General features: G+C 42.4%; 1 protein-coding gene across 3 annotated transcripts; it reads right to left on the reverse strand.

The window, feature by feature from the left end:
- Positions 1 to 481: 481 nt before the first annotated feature.
- Positions 482 to 21037, reverse strand: Snupn (snurportin 1). 3 transcript variants are annotated; one of them, XM_026387781.2, is made up of 9 exons: positions 20948 to 21037; positions 14848 to 15010; positions 9760 to 9904; positions 8974 to 9078; positions 8640 to 8736; positions 6842 to 6939; positions 4380 to 4457; positions 2482 to 2562; positions 482 to 1039 (listed from the first exon to the last, which is right to left on the reverse strand). In XM_026387781.2, the coding sequence occupies exons 2-9, from the start codon at positions 15003 to 15005 to the stop codon at positions 719 to 721; spliced, it is 1083 nt and encodes a 360-aa protein (XP_026243566.2). In that variant the 5' UTR covers positions 15006 to 15010; positions 20948 to 21037; the 3' UTR covers positions 482 to 718. The 3 variants fall into 3 exon arrangements, with proteins under 3 accessions (XP_026243566.2, XP_026243567.2, XP_026243568.2); XM_026387782.2 differs by having other exon boundaries at positions 14848 to 15005; positions 20948 to 21005; XM_026387783.2 differs by lacking the exon at positions 8974 to 9078.
- Positions 21038 to 21491: the final 454 nt, after the last annotated feature.

The raw sequence follows: 21491 nt of genomic DNA on the forward strand, positions 1-21491 counted from the left end.
TGCTGAAGTAATCATGTCACCATCTCAATGCACTTGACACACTGATGGGTATATTTTCCGACTGGACTAGGCACTCCTCAAAGTCAGGAACCAAGTTTTTCCACCTCAAAAACTTACTTGACATCTCAGGTTCATCTCCTGGTAGGAGCTCAAACATCTGTGGCAGGAATGAACCCCATTAGCGTTTTATCTTTGGCAAAGTCTAAACCAAAGAAAATCACACTTGTCTTCTCAGAAGAGGGAACATATTAAAATACCAAGAATTGCAGTTCCTGGTAAGACCTTTCAGAAAATGCCGTTACCAACAGCAGCAACTGAAACTCAGCAGAATGTTGGAGTGCTAAAAAGGGTGAAATAGGGAGACCTGAATAGTCATGGTTAGTAGTCCGGGGTGGGGGAAGTGATGGAGATTCAAGGCTGTCTAAAATTTAAGAATCACAAACAAGTTCTTTCTTATGAATTATATATATTTACACTGTAGATCTGAGATATGTTTAATCACAGTAGAAGCTGTTCAAACCAATCTAAATCCACCCAACCTGGGCCCTCCTCTGCTGTTTGAGCCTGCATTTCAGATAGGAGATAAGCTGCTTCCAGATGGACTGACCTTTGGAAATTCCATTCTAAAAAGAAATCACCAGTTATTGTCACTGTCTTCTTCTCCAGTCTTCCTTCTGGGGCTAAGACCCATCTTGTGACCTAAAGGAAGCTGCCCTCTTTAGTTTTCCATGAGACTTCCAGGGTGGTCTGGGCTATGGGAAGGACCCTTCAGCTTGGGGGTGGACAGGTGTTCAAGCTCATAGTGCCCATTCTCGGAGGTCTTGTGTGGAAGTTCCTTCATGCCCTCCTTCTGGCTCCTCTTGTGCTCAATAATTTGCTGGAGCTGGTGCCCAGCATATTCTGGCTTGGTGGTTAGTGGTCCAGCAGGCACAGCCACACCAAGAACATCTGACACCATGTATGGGCGCAGCCAGCCCACCAAGGGAGTGCTTCCAGGGCTATAGTGGGTCTGCTTGTGGTAGAAGAGAAGTCCATCTACCTAAAAGAGGGGAAATTGGGGATCACAATGACATCTGGGGCCACATCTCTCTTCCAAGAGAGCCTAGACACACAGAGGCAGCTCTTGTGTACATTTACTGCATTCAGAGGAAAAGAGTCCTTGCTTCTAACATGTGCAGTTTCTCTGAATAAAGAAATGGTCTAAAAGCTAAAATTTAGAAAAGAAAAACATAAAACAGCATTTTCCTATTTACAGAATGATTTCCTATCCACTATTTCACCCTCTTACCCACCAAAAGAATATTTGAGAAAAAGCTACTAGGGCTTGGGGAGTTCTGAGGGTCTCCCTGAAACACACGGTGAGTATAAAGCAGAAATTCAAGTCGAGCCCAGGTCCTCTGTATCCAAATTCCAGATACTTTGCACTACTCCACAGTCTCTGTGTTCAGGCTGAGGCCCCCATGAACAAAGTCAGGGAAACTAGATATGTCCTCTGAAGTGCAGAACTGCTGAGCACAGGGACCAGGCTATGTAGAAGCCCTGCTTCCCCAGATACTGTCAGCTGCCTAAACCTTCCCCTAAAATGTTTGCAAGCCATATTCTGGGAAACTCAGTTTTCTCAACGGGAAGACCTCCTACAGTCCCATATTTTCTTTTCCATGATTCAGTGACTCATCTCTAAAAAGCATTTATTGCCACTAGGGTATAAGGGATATAAATAAAGATAGTGTTCCTATCACCTTCTTAATTGACTTCCAGAAATGAAGGCAACTCAGCCTGTGCCATTTCCTCATTCAGGAAGCTGTGATCCTTTTGTAAAATTATAGACAGTTCAAGCAAATACTTGGGGTGAGTAGGCAGAATTTTAAATGGTGTGATGGGAAAAGGAAATTTTGCTTGAGCCTGGAGTGGGTAACTATAGTTTCTAAAGATGAAAAAAGACTGCCCAGGACCAAGGAGCTTCTGGGGTCAGGAAATATTCAGAGATATAACAGGGTGAATGCTGTTAAAATTGGATGATTTGGTCACCCTGCTCTCACACCACTGCTCAGCAAGTAGTGCCATTTATACTTTGGCCAAAAGAGGATTAAAGATTCAAACATTTGTTTGGGTCAGTCACAGATGACCTTTTACTTTATGACCACTATGGCAGTCAAACAAGAGGCCTATTTCTTATGCTTGTAGCAGGAAGAGGCACACAGAAGGACCTAGGAATGGAAAACCTTGCTACTCTACAGACCTCAGTTTCTCAGAGGGAGTTGGATGATCTGTCCTTTAATGCAGCTCTGGCTCTGGCATTCAGATTATCTAGCAGGGGTGGAACTCAAGCTCTAAAGGGCAGCAAGAATATCCTTTCCCAGGAATCCATTTTCAGCACTGTTCTAATGCTCTGATACAGCAAAAGATATCTTAAGATCTCATGTAACTAAGTCTCTCTGTACCCTACAATCATGAAAGCAATAATGACAATGGTCTCATTACCTCAAAAGGGAAATCCATAGATAGCACCTTACACAGACTCTCAGGGGTACAAGGAAAATTCTTTAGTCCCACAAATTTAAACTGAAATATAAATTAAAACAAATAGTTAGTATAAGTTACAAATGCGATTGGTTATAGTAATAGAAAAACTCTATCAAAAACGTTTTCAGGGGCTGGGGACGTATCTCAGTTGGTAGAGTGAGTGCTTGCCTCACATGCACAAGGCCCTGAGTTCAATACCCAGCAATACACAAAAAAAGAAGTTTCAGTCTCATCTTTCCCTATCTGCTCCCAACCACCTTCCCTCAAAGATTCCCAACCTTCCATTACACACAACAATCATCTGAGAAGGAGGAAGGAGGTGGAGAATCAAGGGAGCTTTTAAAAATTATTAATGCAAGCCAGGCAATGGTGGTACATACCTGTAATCTCAGCAACTCCAGAGGCTGACTAGGAGGATCGCCTATTTGAAAACAGTCTGGGCAACTTAGAGAGACCATTTCAAAATAAAAAAGTCTAGGAGAGCTCCCCTGGATTCAATGCCCATTACTGGCCAAAAAAAAAAAAAAAAAAAAAAAATATATATATATATATATATATATATATATCTCAGGTAAGTCATACCCTGAAATTCTTACTGAACTGGTCTATGATAAGGTCTGGGTTGATTTGTTTTGTTTTTGTAGTGCTGGGGATCCAACCCAGGGACATGTGCATGCTAGGTAAATGCTCTACAACTAAGCTACACCTCAGCTCTTACCCTAGTAATTATTAAAAACACAATTGGAATTCAAATCTGGATGACTGTTAAGTCCATACTCTTCTCATTGTACCATGCTGACTCAAAAAAGATCATTTCAATGTGGAGAGAGAATTAGGAATCTTTGAGAAATCTTTGCTCCCTACACTTTTTTCAAAAAATACTTTTTAGTTGTAGATGGACACAATACCTTTATTTTTTTATTTTTATTTTTTTTATGTGGTGCTGAGGATTAAACCCAGGGCCTTCCACATTCAAGGCAAGCACTCTACTCTGAGCTACAACCCAGCTTATGCTCCCTAGACTTCTTTTTTTTTTTTTTTTAAAGAGAGAGTGAGAGAGGAGAGAGAGAGAGAGAGAGAGAGAATTTTTAACATTTATTTTTTAGTTCTCGGCGGACACATCTTTGTTTGTATGTGGTGCTGAGGATCGAACCCGGGTCGCACGCATGCCAGGCGAGCTCGCTACCGCTGAGCCACATCTCCAGCCCCCCTAGACTTCTAACAGAGAATTAATATCTAGAATATATAAAGAACTCAAAACATTTTACACCAAAAAATAACCCAATTAATAAATGGCCAAATGAATTAAACAGACACTTCTCAGAAGAAGAAATACAAATGGCAAACAAATATATGATATTCAACATCAATAGCAATTAGGGAAATGCAAATCAAAACTACACAGACTGGAGCGGGGGAGGCTGGGGTTGTGGCTCGGTGGTTGAGCGCTTGCCTCACATATGTGAGGCAATGGGTTCGATCCTCAGCACCACATAATAATAAATAAATAAAATAAAGATATTTTTAAAAAAGAGTTCAGAGCCTCTTATTAAAAAAAAAATGTGGAAAAGATGGGCATGGTAGCACATGCTTGTAATCCCACTGGCTTGGGAGACTGAGGATCCCAAGTTCAAAGCCAGTCTCAGCAACTTAGTGAGACCCTATCTCAAAAAAAAAAAAGTAAAAAAGATTTGGAGATATGGCTCAGTGATTAAGCACCCGGGGTTCAATCCCTGGAATCAAAAGAAAAAAAAAAAGTAGGAAAAAAGATCATTTCATTTAGAATGATTATATTTAGATAACAGATCAATCCTTATCCCTATAAAGAACTCTCTGATCCTAACACTAAGTCTTACAGGATTGAGTGTGGTTTTCTCGCCCAGTCCTTCTTCTTCCGGCAATTTTGAATGCATCCAGTAGAATCGGAAATCAGTCTGCACAGAAAAGGGACATAGAAAGACGAAATACTGGTCATCTCAAACTCTTTTTTTTTTTTAATACTTATTTTTTAGTTTTTAGGTGGACACAATATCTTTATTCTATTTTAATGTGGTGCTGAGGATTGAACCCAGTGCCTCACACATGCCAGGCAAGCATTCTACCACTGAGCCACAACCCCAGCCCATCATTTCAAACTCTTTCAAACTCTTTAAGCAAGGGGGGGAGGGAGCACCCAATTCTAAATAGCCACTTGACTTACAAAGACCTATTCTCTTCTGTCATTATTCCCCTTTCATTTAAAACCATAAGGTCATCAAGAAGATTATCAAATCTTTCAAGGTTTTCTTCCTTAAAACTCAACAGGACTATTAATAGCAACAAAGCCAACATTTATCACTGAAGGCCTACTTTCTATCAGGCTTCATGAAAAGGGCTCCACACATATAATATAATTAATCTTCAATCACCCTCTGGGAGTTGTATCACATTATCTCCATTTTATAGGTGAGGACTCTTGAGGATAAGAGAAGTTAAGTCACTTGCCCAGGTACACAGAGAAAATAATGTGTGATCTAGGTCTCTTCAACTCCAAAGAACATTATGTAACCCCTCTTCTTTATATTAGACCTGACTATTAGAAACTATGATACGGGCTGGGGATGTGGCTCAAGTGGTAGCGTGCTCGCCTGGCATGCATGCGGCCCGGGTTCGATCCTCAGCACCACATACCAACAAAGATGTTGTGTCCGCCAAAAAATAAATAAAAATATTAAGAAATTATCTCTCTTAAAAAAAAAAAAAGAAAAAAAAGAAACTATGATACAGTTGAAACTTTTCAGAAACTATTTTATTCTCTGAATCAGTGACATGTATCCTTCTATACTTATGTTGAACTTTATCATTCTTTCAAATTGTGTTCTTTTTGGAAATTAAAAATAAAAAGCACACATACAGCCTTTTTTTTTTTTCCTGGTGGAACTGGGGACTGAACCCAGAGGCACTCCACAACTGAACTACACTAGGCATCTTTTCTTTATATTATAAAAATACAGGTGGTTTTAGTTACCAAATTTGTAGGCTGTGATGAAACATCCTCCAACAGAATTAAAGGAAGACATGTGCTGGACCGAATTTACATTCATAGGTGTAATCTTGCCTCTGTATTTGGGCAGGGTACTTAACATCTGAGGATCTCAGTTTTTCATATCTACACAAGGATAATAGTAGTACTTGCCTTACAGATTACTGCAAGGGATTTAATGCATTAATGCCACAAAGTGTTTAGCAATATATATCCTAATTGCTAGGGGCTGGGATATAGCTCAGTTGGTAGAGTGCTTGCCTTGCATGCACAAGGACCTGGGTTGTAATCCCCAACACCACAAAAACAAAACAAAACAACAAATCCTAACTGCAAATGTTTAAGGATCACATGAGAATTCTGGCACCACCTGGCAAGATTTGGAAACCTACTGAGAGGTAATGCCTATGGAAAGAAACAGCCTATGGTAACAATGTGATTCTCACACTTGAGCCTTCATGAAGATCACCTGGAGGCTGGTTAAAACTTACAGGCCCACTCCCACCTGATGGTTCTGTAGGTTTGAGAATGTGCATTTCTAACAACTTTCTGATATGCCTGGTCTAAAGTCCACATATTGAATACTAATATGAAAAACTAATTAACAAGGAGCAAAAGAGTACTACTATACAACAGAGACAACACAGGGCGTGATGTTAACAGCCATGAGGCTTAGTGCACATCCAGCCTCATTCTGATCACTGCAGCAGTCACCACAAGAAGCACCAAAGTGAGAAAATGTTGGGGAAGGTGAAACTAGAGGGGGAGTAGTGGGCCTCTTCTCACTTGGAAAGCTGTCCTTGTAGAGCTAGAGCCTTTGAGATTTGAGGCTTTCTATGATATCAAGGAGGCCCTGGCATCTTCAGGGTCAGGATGTGGTTGGTGAAGGAGTGGAGGTTGCAGGGGTCTATTTGACGGTGACTTGCATTCCGCCCTCTCTTCCTGGTCCCATCTCCACAAGGTGGCATCTTCCTTGCTCCACAGTCTTCCCTACAGTCACCCTCCTATTCTCTAGAGAGAGGTGAGGGGGTGGCTACAGAAGCTACAGGCCTGGCCTACACTTCTGCTGTTTTTCCTTCTTGCAAGAACTGCTATCCTTCCCTTAGTGCCTCCTATTTCTTTTTCAAAACTAAGCTAATTTAAACACTAAGAGATGCAGGGAGCATTAGATAATGTTCTTGATATACCACATCCTGTACACACCAAGAAGTTGGTCACGTATCAAAGCCACACGCTGAGCCACTTTCCTGGAGAGGAAAAGACAGAAAAAAACATGAGGGGAGTATCAATCCTTACCTGGCAGTCATAAAAAGGGTGTCCTCGCCAGCACATCACATCTAGAACATAGTAGGTCTGATTCACCTCACTGTAAATGCAATCCAGAATGGTGTACTCTGGAGACAAAAGGCAGAAAGTCAGGGTTCCACTTCCAACCAGGGTTCCCTCCACCACAATCTAGGGAACTCCATTCTAGATAAATACTCAGTGCTTGCAACAAGTCAGCACTAGAACTAACAATTCATTAGGGAAAGCATTCTCCGTGGCCCCTTCTGGCTACCTGGTACACCTTAACCCATTATGTTCATCATCCTATATGGAATTGAAAACTTAGGATCTTAATGGGTTAAGGGTGACATGGATACACAGGTCAAAAGGAATCAAGACAATGCTTCACTCAAGTGGGAATTCTCAACTTTTAATTATTTGGTACTAGAGACTGAACCCAGGGAAAATTTACCCACTGAGCTACATTCCTAACCCTTTTTATTTTTATTTTGAAACTGGGTCTTGCTGAATCTCTGAGGCTGGCTTCAAATTTGTGATTCTCCTGCCTTAGCCTCCTGAGTTGCTAAGATACAAACATGTACCACTATGCCCAGCAGGAATTCTGAACATTTAGACAAATTGGAACATTACAGAAACAAACTCAAATTTTAAAGCAAGTTATCTTCCATTTTAGTTTAATTTATACTTTTTTTTTTTTTTTTTGAGATGGGTCTCACTATGTTGTCAGGTTGGTCTCAAACTCCTGAGCTCAAGTTATCTTCCTGCCTCAGACTCCCAAGTAGATATATTAGTAAATGGAAATACATACCTGGTTTACAACTACTTGTTTGTTTTGTTTGTTTGTTTGTTTGTTTGTTTTCCATTACTGGGGACTGAGCCCAAGGCCCTGCAGTATTAGTTTGCTGTGTCTCTAACTCTTTTATTTTTTATTTTTTCATTTGATTTTGAGACAGAGTCTCACTAAGTTGCCCAAATTGGCCTCAGACCTGCCTCAGAAAGAAGATGGGATTACAGGTGTGTGCCACTGAGCCAGCTTACAATAACTTTTTAAGTTTCTTAGATGCTTTGTTATAATTTAACTATAAATAGTCTCCTATTTAAGGAATTTATAATCCAATTAAGGAGATAAGATGGTCACAGAAGGAAGTCAAGGGCTAAACTACAGCCATGGACAAGTTATTTACCTTTATCTTAGCCTGGTCAGCTAGGCCAGGCAGGAGAAGATAAGTTTGGGTCAATGATAAAGGAGAAAGGGAATTCAGAAGAGAAGCCCAGCAGTGATTGTACCATGATACGTGACATTCTCTCAGGATCTTTACCCCAAAATCTGCATCTGTCATCTTATAATGGAAATCCAAAGGCATGCTGACCTTAACTCAGAGATTTACTGCCCAGTAGGACTCAGGGCTGTATCTCTTCTACAACTGAGGAGGAATGACTTTGAATGGGAGAGCCTGAGTTCAGGGATCAGTACAGTGTCTATGTGCAGTTTTAAGTATGCTTTCAAAGTGAGTCCTTAACAACTAGCCAAGCAACAGACACTGTCTTGAACTGAATATAAAACTTAGTAAACAAGCTGAGCAAAATGCCACATGCCTGTAATCCTGGTGGCTTAGGAGGCTGAGGCAAGAGAATCACAAGTCAAAGCCAGCCTCTGCAAAAGTGAGGCACTAAGCAACTCAGTGAGACCCTGTCTCTAAATAAAATACAAAATAGGACTGGGATGTGGCTCTATGTTTAAGTGCCCCTGAGTTCAATCCTGGGTTCAAAAAAAATTACTTAGTAAGCAGGCATCTTATGTAGGTACCTTTTGCATTTGTTGAGTTTCTCCTGTTGCCTCCTGGCAAAAGGGAAGAAAACCTGTTGACACAGTAGCCACTCTTGGTATAGGCACTGGTAGAACCCTGTGGGGAGAAAGTAACCATTCTTGTCAGGCATCCAGGTCTCCTCACCCTCTTGCTTCCTCATTGTACAGGGGTGTAATTGGCCCAAGATGGCTCTCAACATATCCTTTCTGCAGGAAAGCATTTCAAGCCCCATTCCAGGCACAACTGCCAGAGCAGATAAGAAAAATGAAGCACAAAAAATCCCTCCCACCATACACCAGGCCGGCTAACAGAGAGTAGGAGGCAGCTACTCACCCTGGAGGCCACAATAAGGGCTCTTTTTCCAACAGGGCACACCACCACAATCCATTCTTGTCCCAAATCTGAAGGGACATCAATTAACCACTCAGAGAGCATCAACTGGGAACACAAAAAAATGCCATTATAAGCAGGGGTTGCTGCTCAAATGTTACAAGGACAAAGCGTTCATGTCCTACATGCACAATACATATACAAGTAAAAGAACAGAAAAGCCAGCAGAGGGGACTTCTACCCAGGTGCTCACAGTAGTTGAGCCAGTCTCCTGCACAACTGACTGGATGGAAGCCACTTACTTGGGACTCAGCTTCTCTCCTCAGTGCTATCACCTACATCAGTGCAGGGCTTACTATCTCATTTCCTGGACCAAGGTGGTAGGGCCCTCTTCCTTTCCTTACTTTACCCATCTCCTTCCAGTTTCATAACTATTATGATCCAGAGGCTACACCTCAGGGATGAATAAGGTACTTGATTTTATCTTATTTATTTATTTGTGTATTACTATTATGTTTTGGTCCTGGGGACTCAAGCCAGGGGCACTATACCACTGAGTTATATTCCTACCTCTTTTTATTTTTTGAGACAGGGTCTTTTAAGTTGCCAGGCTGGCCTCAAAACTTGTAATCCTCCTGCCTCAGCCTCCCAAGTTGCTGGGATCACAGGCATGCACTACCAAGCTGGGCTCACCCCCCTCTCTTTATGGTAGCATTTATTTCAGTGGGCTTTGACTGCATTGTACAGGAAGTGGGACAAGGTGGGTCTAATCATCTCTGGACCACGCACTTGATTCGCATAACGTTTTGGTAACTTCTTGCCAGTGTCAATGTCCATTTCTTCATCATCTTTCTTGTCTTCTTCCTCACTCTCCACCCCTGTCCAATCATCTTCAGCCAGTCTCCTGGCATGGTTCACATAATCCAGCCGCTTCCTGGAATGAAAAAAAAGGCACAGGCTCAAAGGATTTAAAATCAGCATACTGTAATGACACAGCCACATCAATGTTCACAGCAGCTCAATTCACAATAGCTATGGAACCACCCTAGGTGCCCTTCAATAGATGAATGGAAAAAGAAAATGTGGGGGGCTGGAATTGTTATAAGTGCGTGGTAGAGCGCTCCCCTAGCACGTGTGAGACCCTGGGTTTGATCCTCAGCACCACATAAAAAAAAATAAATAAAATAAGGATATTGTGTCCAAATACAACTAAAAAAAATAATTATTAAAGAAAAAAAGAAAATGTGGTATATTTACACAACAGAATATTACTCAGCCATAAAGAAGAATGAAATCATAGCATTTGCTGATAAATGGATGGAACCAGAGAATATCATGCTAAGTGAAATAAACCAATCCATGTTATGTGGATGCTGACTCACAACGGAGGAGGAGGAGGAGGAGTGGAGGTTCATGGGATTGGACAGGAGACTGGGGGAAAAGGAGGGGGGATAGAAATGGGAAAGACAGTAGAATAAATTGGACATAACTTTCCTATGTTCATATATGAATACATGACCATTGTAACTATGTACAACCACAAAAATGGGAAGTTATACTCCACATATGTATGATACATCAAAATACATTCTACTGTCGTATATAACTAAAATGAACAAATTTAAAAAAAGAGGTTGGGCGTGATCAGTGCATGCTACACACATGTGTGAAAATATCACACTGAATGCCAGTAGAATGTACAATTAATCTGTGTTAATCAAAAATAAAAAGGAGGAGCTGGGGATGTGGCTCAAGTGGTAGTGTGCTCGCCTAGCATGCATGAGGCACTGGCTTCGATTCTCAGAACCACATAAAAATAAAGATATTGTGTCCACCCCCCAAAAAATAAATAAATAAATAAGCTGTTACATTTTAGACAGAAACATCCTATAATGAAAAAGATTTCATTTAATTCAAAGGCTCCAGATTTGGGAGCAACTTGGGGATTTTGGTGGGAGTAAGAAATATGGAATTTCCTTTGCAAAGCCAAACTAATGGCTGCCTCCTCATAGATCCTAAATAGGGAACCCCCCTGAACAGACACAGCCTTCCTCTGAGTTTCCTAAGAATGGAAAAAGTAAGATATTTAAAGGAATTTGCAACGTTCACTAACTGTATAGGCTGAGCCCACCCTCACACCACCCACCCCAGGTGAGAACTGACATTTCCTGCCTGGCAGACACTGTTTCCAAAGGCCCTAGGATGAGAGAGAGGAAACAATGAGATGCAGTGAGAAATCTAAAACAGGACAGCTTCTGGGGATTTCCACTTTACACAGCTTTCAGAGGAGAAGCCAGGCCTCTCTTCAGTTTCCAACTTTCAAAAAGAGCCGCTTAAGTGCTGGGGTTGTGGCTCAGCAATAAAGCGCTCACCTAATATATGTGAGGCCCTGGGTTCAATCATCAGCATCACATGTAAATAAATAAAGTAAAGGTATTGTGTCCAACTACAACTAAAAAATAAATATTTGGGGGGAAAAAAAAAGAGCCACTTAGTTTACAATTTTATCTTTTACTTTACTTTATTATTATTATTATTTTAACTACATGTTCTAGAAAGGTTGGGAAATTATGAGGCTAGAAAAAGCAATTTCTGGAACCTAAGTTTTTTAAATTGATTTGGAAATGTACCTCCTAAACTTGATTTCCTCATAGCAATGTAAGAATTAAACCACTGAGGCAGTGAACCAGCATAACTGTTTTCTTCTTTTCCTATTTTTCTTTTTTTAAACAGTACTGGGAATTCAACCCAGCCCCACACAAGCACTTTACCACTGAGCCTTAAGCCTCATTTCTAGTATTTATTTATTATTTTGATACTGGGAATTAAACTCAGAGGTACTCGACCACTAAGCCACACCCCCAGCCCTATTTTGTATTTTATTTAGGAACAGGGTCTCACTGAGTTGCTTAGAGCCTTGTTTTTGCTGAGGGTGGATTTGAACTCACAATCCTCCTGCCTCAGCCTCCTGAGCCACTGGGATTACAGGTGTAAGCCACTGCAGCCAACCTATTTTTTATTTTTGAGACAGGGTCTCATTAAGTTGCTGAGGCTGGCTTTGAACTTGCAATGTGCAACCACAATAGCACCCAACTGGTTACCTGGTTTCTTCTTACTCCTCTCTCTCTCTCTTTTTTTTTCCCCCCGGTCTTTTAAAATTTTGAGACAGGGTCTCACTAAGCTGCCCAGGCTGGCCTTGCAATCCTCCTGCCTCAGCCTGCTGAGTCCCTGGAATTACATACACGCGCGATAGCACCCAGATGGTTTCTTCTTAAATTCACATGTTCATGCCCATTCATTCGAATTTGCATACCTGAGAGAACATATGAAAGCACAATGGTCTTTTATTTCAAGAACAAAAGTCAGCAGATATATTCCTACATGTGTGAAAGGATGTATATCTGTGGTTATTTCCTAGGCATTGTTTATAATCACAAAAGAAGGAAACTACACAGATGCCCATCAGTAGGGGAGTGATTAGGTTACATGTAAACCAACAACCAATGGAATACCTGGCACCATAAGAGGGGATGATATGGCATTTTATGAACTGATATAGAAGCTCTCAAAAAATTATTAAATAAATACACAATAGTGTAGAGAACACTACTACTTGTATTTTAAAAATAATAGGGATGGGGCTGGGGATGTAGCTAAGTGGTGGAGCGTCTGCCTTGTATGTGTGAGGCACTGGGTTCAATCCTCAGCACCACATAAAAATAAAAATAAATAAAACAAAGGTATTGTGTCCCTCTACAACACCCACCTCCACACACACACACACACACACACACACACACATATATAATATAAAATAATAAGCTAGGCACAGTGCTGCCTGCCTGTAATCCCAGCAACTCGGGAGTCTAAGGCAGGAGGACCTCTTGCTCAAGGACAGTCCACCAACTCAGCGAGGCCCTAAGCAACTCAGCAAGACTCTGTCTCTAATAAAATATGAAAAAGGGCTGGGGATGTGGCTCAGTGATTAAGTGTCCCTGAGTTCAATCCCTGGTACCAAAAATAATAAGTAATATTGATAATAATAGGGCTGGGAATGTGGCTCAAGCGGTAGCGCGCTCGCCTGGCATGCGTGCGGCCCGGGTTCGATCCTCAGCACCACATACCAACAAAGATGTTGTGTCTGCCAATAACTAAAAAAAAAAAATATTTTAAAAATATATATATATTGATAATAATAATGGGTATAGGTCAGTGGTAGAGTACCTGCCTAGCATGCATGAAGTTCAATCTCCAGCATTGTAAAAAATTTAAAAAAAAATGTATACATACAATCAAACACACTTGCTCATATCTACACAGAATATCTTTGGAAAGAAAACTAATAGTTCAGGAAAGAAACTGGGCAACTAGGGGACAAAATAGGGAGGGAGGTTTTTCAACATGTATTCTTCTACAAACTTTGAACTACATGAATGAATATATTTCCTACTCTAAAATAATAAAGCAAAATTGAAAAAGGGGAGGATTATTTCTTCCTGTTGTGCTAGAGTGGGACACAAAGAGGGACATGAAACTAGTTCTGGGCTCCAGGCCTGCCATGTTAGTCCCCATACTTCTGCGCCTTGTTCTCTGGATGTTCCTTCAAATCTTCAGCTGTCTTCTCTGATCTTTGACTCTGTTCTTCAGTCAGGGGCTTCCTTTTGTGCTGCCCACCAAAAGGGAAACTCAGACCCAGGCTGACATCGGTGCTAGGTGGACCCACAGAGGAAGAAAGCAAATGGTCTAGAGTGAAGCAAAGCTGGGCTTCCCCACCCAGTTCTCACAGCCAGCCAGTTGCTGGTTCTTACTCTCACATTCTAGCCCCACTCTCCTCCCCCTCTACCTGGACTTCATCAGCTGGGAGGGTACATTTCCACTTCTTGCATTTCCAGGAACAGATGAGGACAGAGCCCTGCCTATACTTCCATGCTTGTATTTTAATTGAGGAGAAACAATAAACACATACAGGTGAGTATCCCTTACTGAAATGCTTGGGACCAGAAATGTTTCGGATTTTGGAATATTTGTACATAGATAATGAGATATGGGATGGGACCCAAGAAAGAGAGAAACAGAGACAGACAGGGAGGAAGGAAGAAAAGAGGAGAGGAAAATAGGAGTGATCTCGGAATGTAATCTCAAGCAACTGAGGAGACATAGGGAACCATTTCTGTCAAACACACCCAGGGATGCAGCACTGGACAAAATACAGACTTTATGGAAACTGCAGTAGTTAATAGTTTCTCCCAGTCCCTAATTGCTTAATTTATGATCCAGAAGAGGCACACACCACACTGAGAATAAAATACAGGTCCTGTCTTCAGAACAGCCCAACCTCAAACACTTCTATTCTGCTCTCTTCCCCTGTTTGTTCATTTTGGCACTTACACTTAAGAGTATGGAAGACATTTCCTCAGATTCCCTAAGGAATTGTTTGTCTTGAACTCCCAAGGGCTCCACAGAACATTTGGGGTAAATGCAGACGGGAAGACCACACCAATACCAGAATTAAGAGCGTGGGAGAAGCCACACATAAGCAGCCCCGAGAATGTGGGGAGTGGAAGTCTAGGTGTGGCTTTCATAAGTCCCTAAATTGCAAAGCTCCATATTGTTGCCAGGAAAAACAGCAAATTTAACCAAATAATTGAGCTTTTCTTTCAAGTTTTAGTCTCTTCCTACTTCCTCTTTTTTTCCTAAAATCTGAACATTAAGGATACCTAACTCTGCCAGATTTACTCTCCCAAATCTGTTGGCAGAAAGATCAATCTACAAATAGTCTATTTTTGAAAGGGTTCTGTAGAGACAAGCCTAGACACCCCTGAATCATTCTCAGCTCCCAGAATGAAGAAAGAAGCCAAGGAGTTAAAGCATCCTTACAATTTCTGCAGTTCCAGTAACCGGCGGCGCCGCTCACTCTGCTCCAAGGAACTGTATTTGGACTTGTATTGGGATAGGCGGGGGTGTGGGGCAGCTGTGCTGTTCAGATCTTGAGACACAGAAAAGCTACTAGCCAGGGCTTGACTCAGCTCTTCCATCTTCTCTATTAAAAAAAAAAGAAAAAAGAAAATGGTTCATTCATTCATATCATCCTGGGTATACAGGCAGTTGTGATGTAATATGATGGCTACCTTTCCAAAATACACCACTTCATCTAAAATCACAATTTTTTCCATAGTGAAAAATAGGAAGTTAAAAGGTAAATGAGTTACATATCAGCATTAACAATGTTATTTTCTAATGATATTTTGATAATGATCATGATAGCTCTGAATGCATAAACCTAATATAAATCACTAAGCAAATTTATTCTATCATGGGGCTAGGATTGTGGCTCAGTGGTAGAGCGCTCGCCTAGTGTGTGTGAGGCACCACAAAAAATGGATAAATAAAGGTATTGTGTCCAACTACAACTAAAAAATAAATTTTAAAAAATTTATTCCGTCATCAAATCATCCCTTTGTTTCCCATAACCATGAACTGTCATTCTTTTTTTTTTTTTAATTGAGAACCAAACTCAAGGGCACTCTACAAGTGAGTTACATCCCCAGTTGTATTTTGAGATAGGATCTCACTAAACTGCCTAGGGCCTAAGTTGCTGAGGATGGCCTCAAATTTGCAATTCTTCTGCCTCAGCTTCCCAAGTCTCTGGGATTATAGTTGTGCACCACCGCACTCAACTTGTTGTTCATTCTTTACCACTGGACATCTAGTTATGTGACCAAGCTTCTAACTTTTTCCTGAGTAGTTCTAAATGGCCATCATTCAATAACATTGTCAATATAAATTTTATGCAACTGGCTAATTATGTAATAAATGTCTTTTTGTTTTGCTTTTTTTTTTCCCCCCAGTTCTGGGGATCAAATCCAGGGCCTCAGTTGGGCCAGGCAAATGCTCTACCACTGAACATTTCCAACCCAAATAAATGCCAACTCATTTTCAGGAAATTTAGCTCCAGAAGAAACATGTTCTGGCGCCCCTAGAGGAAGACAGGAGAAGCCAAAAAAAAAAAAAAACCCAAACTTAACAGTTACTTTCTCATTTTATAGTTTTGTTTTTGAGGGGCTGAGTGGTTTCAGGTTTCAGGGTTACCTATGTGAGACTCACTTGAAAAAGGGTTAGGGTGTGGAAGGTTGCCTAAAAGAGAATGCCATCTACTCTAGCACAAAGAATTTACACATGGTACAATAGGGAAACAGGGAGTGTATGTCACATGGGAGACAAGACTCCCCACATGAGCCCTAAAGGATGGAAGTGGAGAAGAAGAGGTAAATGCTGGGCATGCTGGCATAGGCCAGTAATCCCAGCTACTCAGAAGGCTAGAAACAGGTGAATTGCAGGTTCGAGGCCAGCCTAGCAATTTGGTGAGGTACTAAGCAACTGAGCAAGATACTGTCTCAAGATAAGTAAAAAGGGATGGGGATGTGGCTCAATGATAAAGTGTCCCTGGGATTATAGTTGTACCTATACCTAGTATGAAAAAAATTTAAAAATGTTTTTAAAAAGAAAAGGAAAAGAAGTAAATTCACTTTTTATTCAAATTCCTATGAATGAAGTGCTTACTGGGTAGACTAGGAGCTCACCAAAGGTTAAAGGCATGCCTCAGACTATAAGAAAACAGGAACATTTGGGAGAAACCTGATTCACACAGCTGAACTGGTCCCACCCTTCAGTTCTGGTGCAAATCAGAGAGTATCACCAATACTAAACCACCCATACCAGGTCCCACTGCTCTCAGCACCAAAATGAACAAGCTCATTCCAGAAGTTCCATAGTAAAAAATAAAACTCCAGGGGCTGGGGATATAGCTCAGATGATAGAGTGCTTGCCTAGCATGCACAAGGCCCTGAGTTCAATCCCCAGTACCACAAAAAATAAATATAAATAAATAAATAAGACTCCATACACTTCCACTTGGCCATTGAATTGTTTTTGTTTTCTTTTTCCTCTGTCCTGGGGAATGAACCCAGTGGAGCACTACCACTGAACTACATCTCAAGCTCTTCATTTTTTGAGATAGTGCCTTGCTAAACTGCCCAACCTAGCCTCAAACTTGAGATACTCCTGCCTTAGACTCTCTAGTTGTCTGGGATTAGTGTGTCATCCCATCAGATTCCAGTGAGATACTTTCTACTGCACACTTGATATCAGATTTTATCTTTCTTAATTTGAAGCATTTGACTGGGGTGGGGTGGTACTGGGGATTGAACCCAGGGACTCTTTACTACTAAGCTCCATCCCCAGTCCTTTTTATATTTGAGACAGTGTCTCACAAAGCTGCTTTGGGCCTCACTAAATTGCTGAGGCTGGCCTCGAATTTGCAATCTTCCTTCTTTAACTTCCAGAGTCACTAGGACTCACAGGCATGTACCACTGTGCCTGGTTGATTTTTTTTAAAGGAAATTTTAAAAAATTTCGGTTGAGAATGACAGGCACAATGGCATGCTCCTGTAATCCCAGCAGCTCAGCAGGCTGCAGCAGGAGGATCATGAGTTAAAAGCCAGCTTCAGCAACTTAGTGAAATCCTATCTTAAAATAAAAATATTTAAAAAAGGCTGGGGATGTGGTTCAGTGGCTAAAGTGCTCCACAATTCAATTCCCAGTACCTCCCCTGCCCCAAAAAAACCCCAAAAAACAGTGTGCTTACGGGACTATGGGAATAAGCACAGAGATTCCTCATAGGACTAGAAATGGAATCACCATATGACCCAGTGGTACCACTCCTCAGTATTTTTCCTAAAGAATAAAAGTCAACATACTATAGCAATGCATGCATATTCATGGGTTTTGTTGTTGTTGTTTGGGTTTTTTTTTTTTTTTTGTGTGTGTGTGTGTGTGGTGCTAGGGATTAATTAGCCCAGAGCCTTATGCATGTGAGGTAAGCACTCTACCAATTAAATTATACCCCCAGCCCACATATCCATGTTTAAGCAGCACAATCCACAACACCAAATTATATAACTAGTGTAGGTGTCCATCAACAGATGAATGGATAAAGAAAATGTGGTAGATATACACAGTGGATTTTTTTTGGGGGGGTGGGTACCGGGGATCGAACTTAGAGGCTTTCAACCACTGAGCCACATCCCCAGCCCTATTTCTTGTATTTTATTTAGAGACAGGACCTATACTGAGTTGCTTAGTACCTCACAGTTGGTGAGGCTGGCTTTGAACTCACAATTCTCCTGTTTCAGCATCCCAAGCAGCTGTGATTACAGAGATTACAGGCGTGGGCCACAGCACCCAGCTACACAGTGGATTCTTATTCAGCCATAAATAAGAATGAAATGGGAGCCAGGCATGGTGGCACATCTGTAATCCCAGCAGCTGGGGAGCCTGAAACAGGAAGTTTGCATGAGTTCAAAGTCAGCCTCAGCAATTTAGTGAGGCCCTAAGCAACTCAGTGACCCCTGTCTCTAAATAAAATTTTTAAAAAGGGCTGGGGAAGTGGCTCAGTGGTTAAGTGCTGCTGGGTTCAATCCCAGGTACAAAAAAAAAAAAAGAATGAAATATGTCATTTGCAGGAAAATGGATAGAATTTAAGAATTTAAGTAAGCCAAACTCAGAAAGTTGATGGTTATGTTTTTTAAAAATATTTATTTTTAGTTGTAGTTGAATACAATATCTTTAATCTATTTATTTATTTTTATGTGGTGCTGAGGATCGATCCCAGGACCTCATCGGTGCTAGTCAAGCGCTCTATGCTGAGCCACAACCCCAGCCCGGATGATTATGTTTTATCTCATGTGTGGAAGCTAGAACTTAAAAATAAGGGGGGAAAGGTAGGGAGAAGCTCTTGTAAATCAAAGGGCTACCTGGTTGCTACATTAACCCCTGAATTGGCAACCTGCTATCAGGTTCCCTAATGACTGGAGAGAGCTGTTTTCTTCTTCTTACTTGAAAAAAGCCTACTTTTTTACTTTGAAAAAAAAAATAATAATCAAAGGAAGATCAATAGAATAAAAGGGGACCAGGAGGAAAAGGGTAGGTAATGGGGGATGAATCTACCAAATTATAGAGTTCAATATCCAGTACTGAAAAAAAATAATTCTTTAAAAATTATCTTTGGGTAATGACCAAATTCAGCTGGAAGCAGTGGCACAGTCCTGTAATCTCAGCAACTGAGGGAGCTGAGGCAGAAGGATGCAAGTTTGAGGTCAGCCTATCAAGACATTATCTCAAAATGGGGGGTGTAGCTAAGTGGTAGTGCTTGCTGAGGATGAATCAGGCCCCGGATTTACTGAGGAGTAGCACGCAAAAAAATTAATAAAAGACCAAATCCAAAGCATCTTTTTTTTTTTTTTTTTTAGTTGTTGATGGACCTTTATTTTAATTATTTGTATGTGGTGTTGAGAATCGAACCCAGTGCCTCACCCACATGCTAGGCAAGCACTCCACCACTGAGCCACAGCCCCAGCTCCCCAAAGCATCTTCAATAGGCCTTTTCATTCTTTACTTTTGTTGTGGTGGTAGTGGTGGTGGTAGTGGGAATTGAACTCAGGGGCACTTGACCACTGCCCACATCTCCAGCCCAATTTTGTTTTTTTTGCGGGGGCGGGACAGGGTCTGAGTTGCTTAGTGCCTTGCTGTTGCTGAGGCTGACTATGAATTCAAGATCTTCCTGCCTCAACTTCCCTAGCAGCTGGATTAGAGGCGTGTACCACCGCGCCTGGCTTCATGCTAGATGTTAGCTCCTGCTTTGTCAAGAACCACAAAGTAGTTAAAATTGATGCCTCGGATACTAGGGCGGGTCCCTGCACCTTCCTGTTAAGGGCATCCTTGCTGGCTCTTATTCTTTCAGCCTGAAAGACCCCAGCCCAACAACCTCAGGCCTAGTTGCAAAACCACCGAGGCATGTCACAAACCTACGCAGGCACCAGAGGTGTTTTTCAGACAATCAGTTAGGTGTAACCGGTTGAGAAAGCACAAAGGACCAGGTCCTAAGGCATGCCTGAATGAGCAGCAACAGGAGGACCAGAGTGCTAACATGTAACTTTTATGTGGCTTTTCCAGTAACATAAAGTGAAAAACAACTTTGCCCTTTAGGTAATCTATATGCTGGGTTTAAAATTAACCAATAAGAAACCTATTGTTTCCCCCGTGTGAAGACTGCTCCTTTACCCTATAAAAATCTCTGTATCCCCCAAGCCGGGTGTGCCAGCTCACCAAAGCTCCGGCTGAGGTTCTGCTGGGCACCCGCAGGCGCCTGTGTCCCAATAAATCCCTCTTGCTTTTTTTTTTTTTTTTTTTTTTAAAAATCTAAACTTTCACAGGTTGTTTTTTTTTTTTTAATTTTTAATATTTATTTTTTAGTTCTCGGCGGACACAACATCTTTGTTGGTATGTGGTGCTGAGGATCGAACCCGGGCCGCACGCATGCCAGGCGAGCGCGCTACCGCTTGAGCCACATCCCCAGCCCCCCCTCTTGCTTTTTGCAGCCAGTGTTTCGTGTGATTCTCCTTGGACAGGGAATCGGGGATCTTTTCAAGCCCATTCCACGGAAGGTTCCGTCCACAAGTGTTCAGACTGCGTCCCACGTGGACTCATCCTCCACTAGTTTCCACTAACTCCCCAAGATCTGACCCGCCCAGGCCCACTTCCTGTCCCCCTCCTCATCCCTGATGCCTCCAAGTGTCCTCCGTCTCTCCCTACTCCCACGTGCCGGGCTCCTGCCCAGTGATTTTACCTGCTCCACTCGGCCGTACTCCCCGCCACCGCCCCGCAATGCCCTTCTCTAGCAATGGGGTCATCTAGGCCTTGCATGGTTCGCCCCTCCCCTACAAAAATGTCCCTCAGGGGTTCTGGCCTGACAGCCTGTACATAATTGCGGAAACACGCCAAAGGGGAGGCCCCGGCCTGGCTCTGCCTCTCCAAGGGCCGTCCCGGGAGCCGGAGAGCGGGACAGGCCAGAGGAGCCTTAGACGGATGATAAGGGGCAACTCGAGAACCGGCAAGACCCGAACTCGAACTCAGCACTCACCGGACTGAGGCGACAGTTGCACGCGCCGCAGCTGCCACCACCCTCTCCGGGGATCGGCCAATCAGCTGCCCTGAAAGGGCCGGACCCGCCCCCTCGGCTGCGGTCGCGCAGCTAGGCCCACAGTCATTGCGCCCGGAATTTCCGGCTCCTCCCACCGTGGCGCACGCCGGGAGTTGGTTCGCTGTAGGCCGTTACTTCCGCCTGAAGGTCTCGGGCTTTTCCGGTCACTCAGAGCTGGGTCTTGTTTTTGCGTTGCGCGTCCCGGCCCTCTCCAGCAAGATGGCTTGACAAAAAGGCAAGACCCCACTCCTGGGCACAAGCTCCTCCCAGCCCCTTTCGCCAATAGGAGGAGCGGTGACCTCGTGGCCGGGCATTCGACGCCCTCCACTCCCTGGGTCCTGCCGCCTTCCCGGATCTGCTCAGCCTGCTCAGCTTGCTGCCTCTTCTCTGCATTTCTCTCACTCGGGCAGTGCTTGTTGTCTGGATGGCCCCGTCTGACATCCCAGGTCTTGGACTATTAAATGTCCCCTCCCCGTTCATCCTC

This window comes from Urocitellus parryii, chromosome 6 (genome assembly GCF_045843805.1).
Source record: "Urocitellus parryii isolate mUroPar1 chromosome 6, mUroPar1.hap1, whole genome shotgun sequence".
NCBI classification, from domain to species: Eukaryota; Metazoa; Chordata; class Mammalia; order Rodentia; family Sciuridae; genus Urocitellus; species Urocitellus parryii.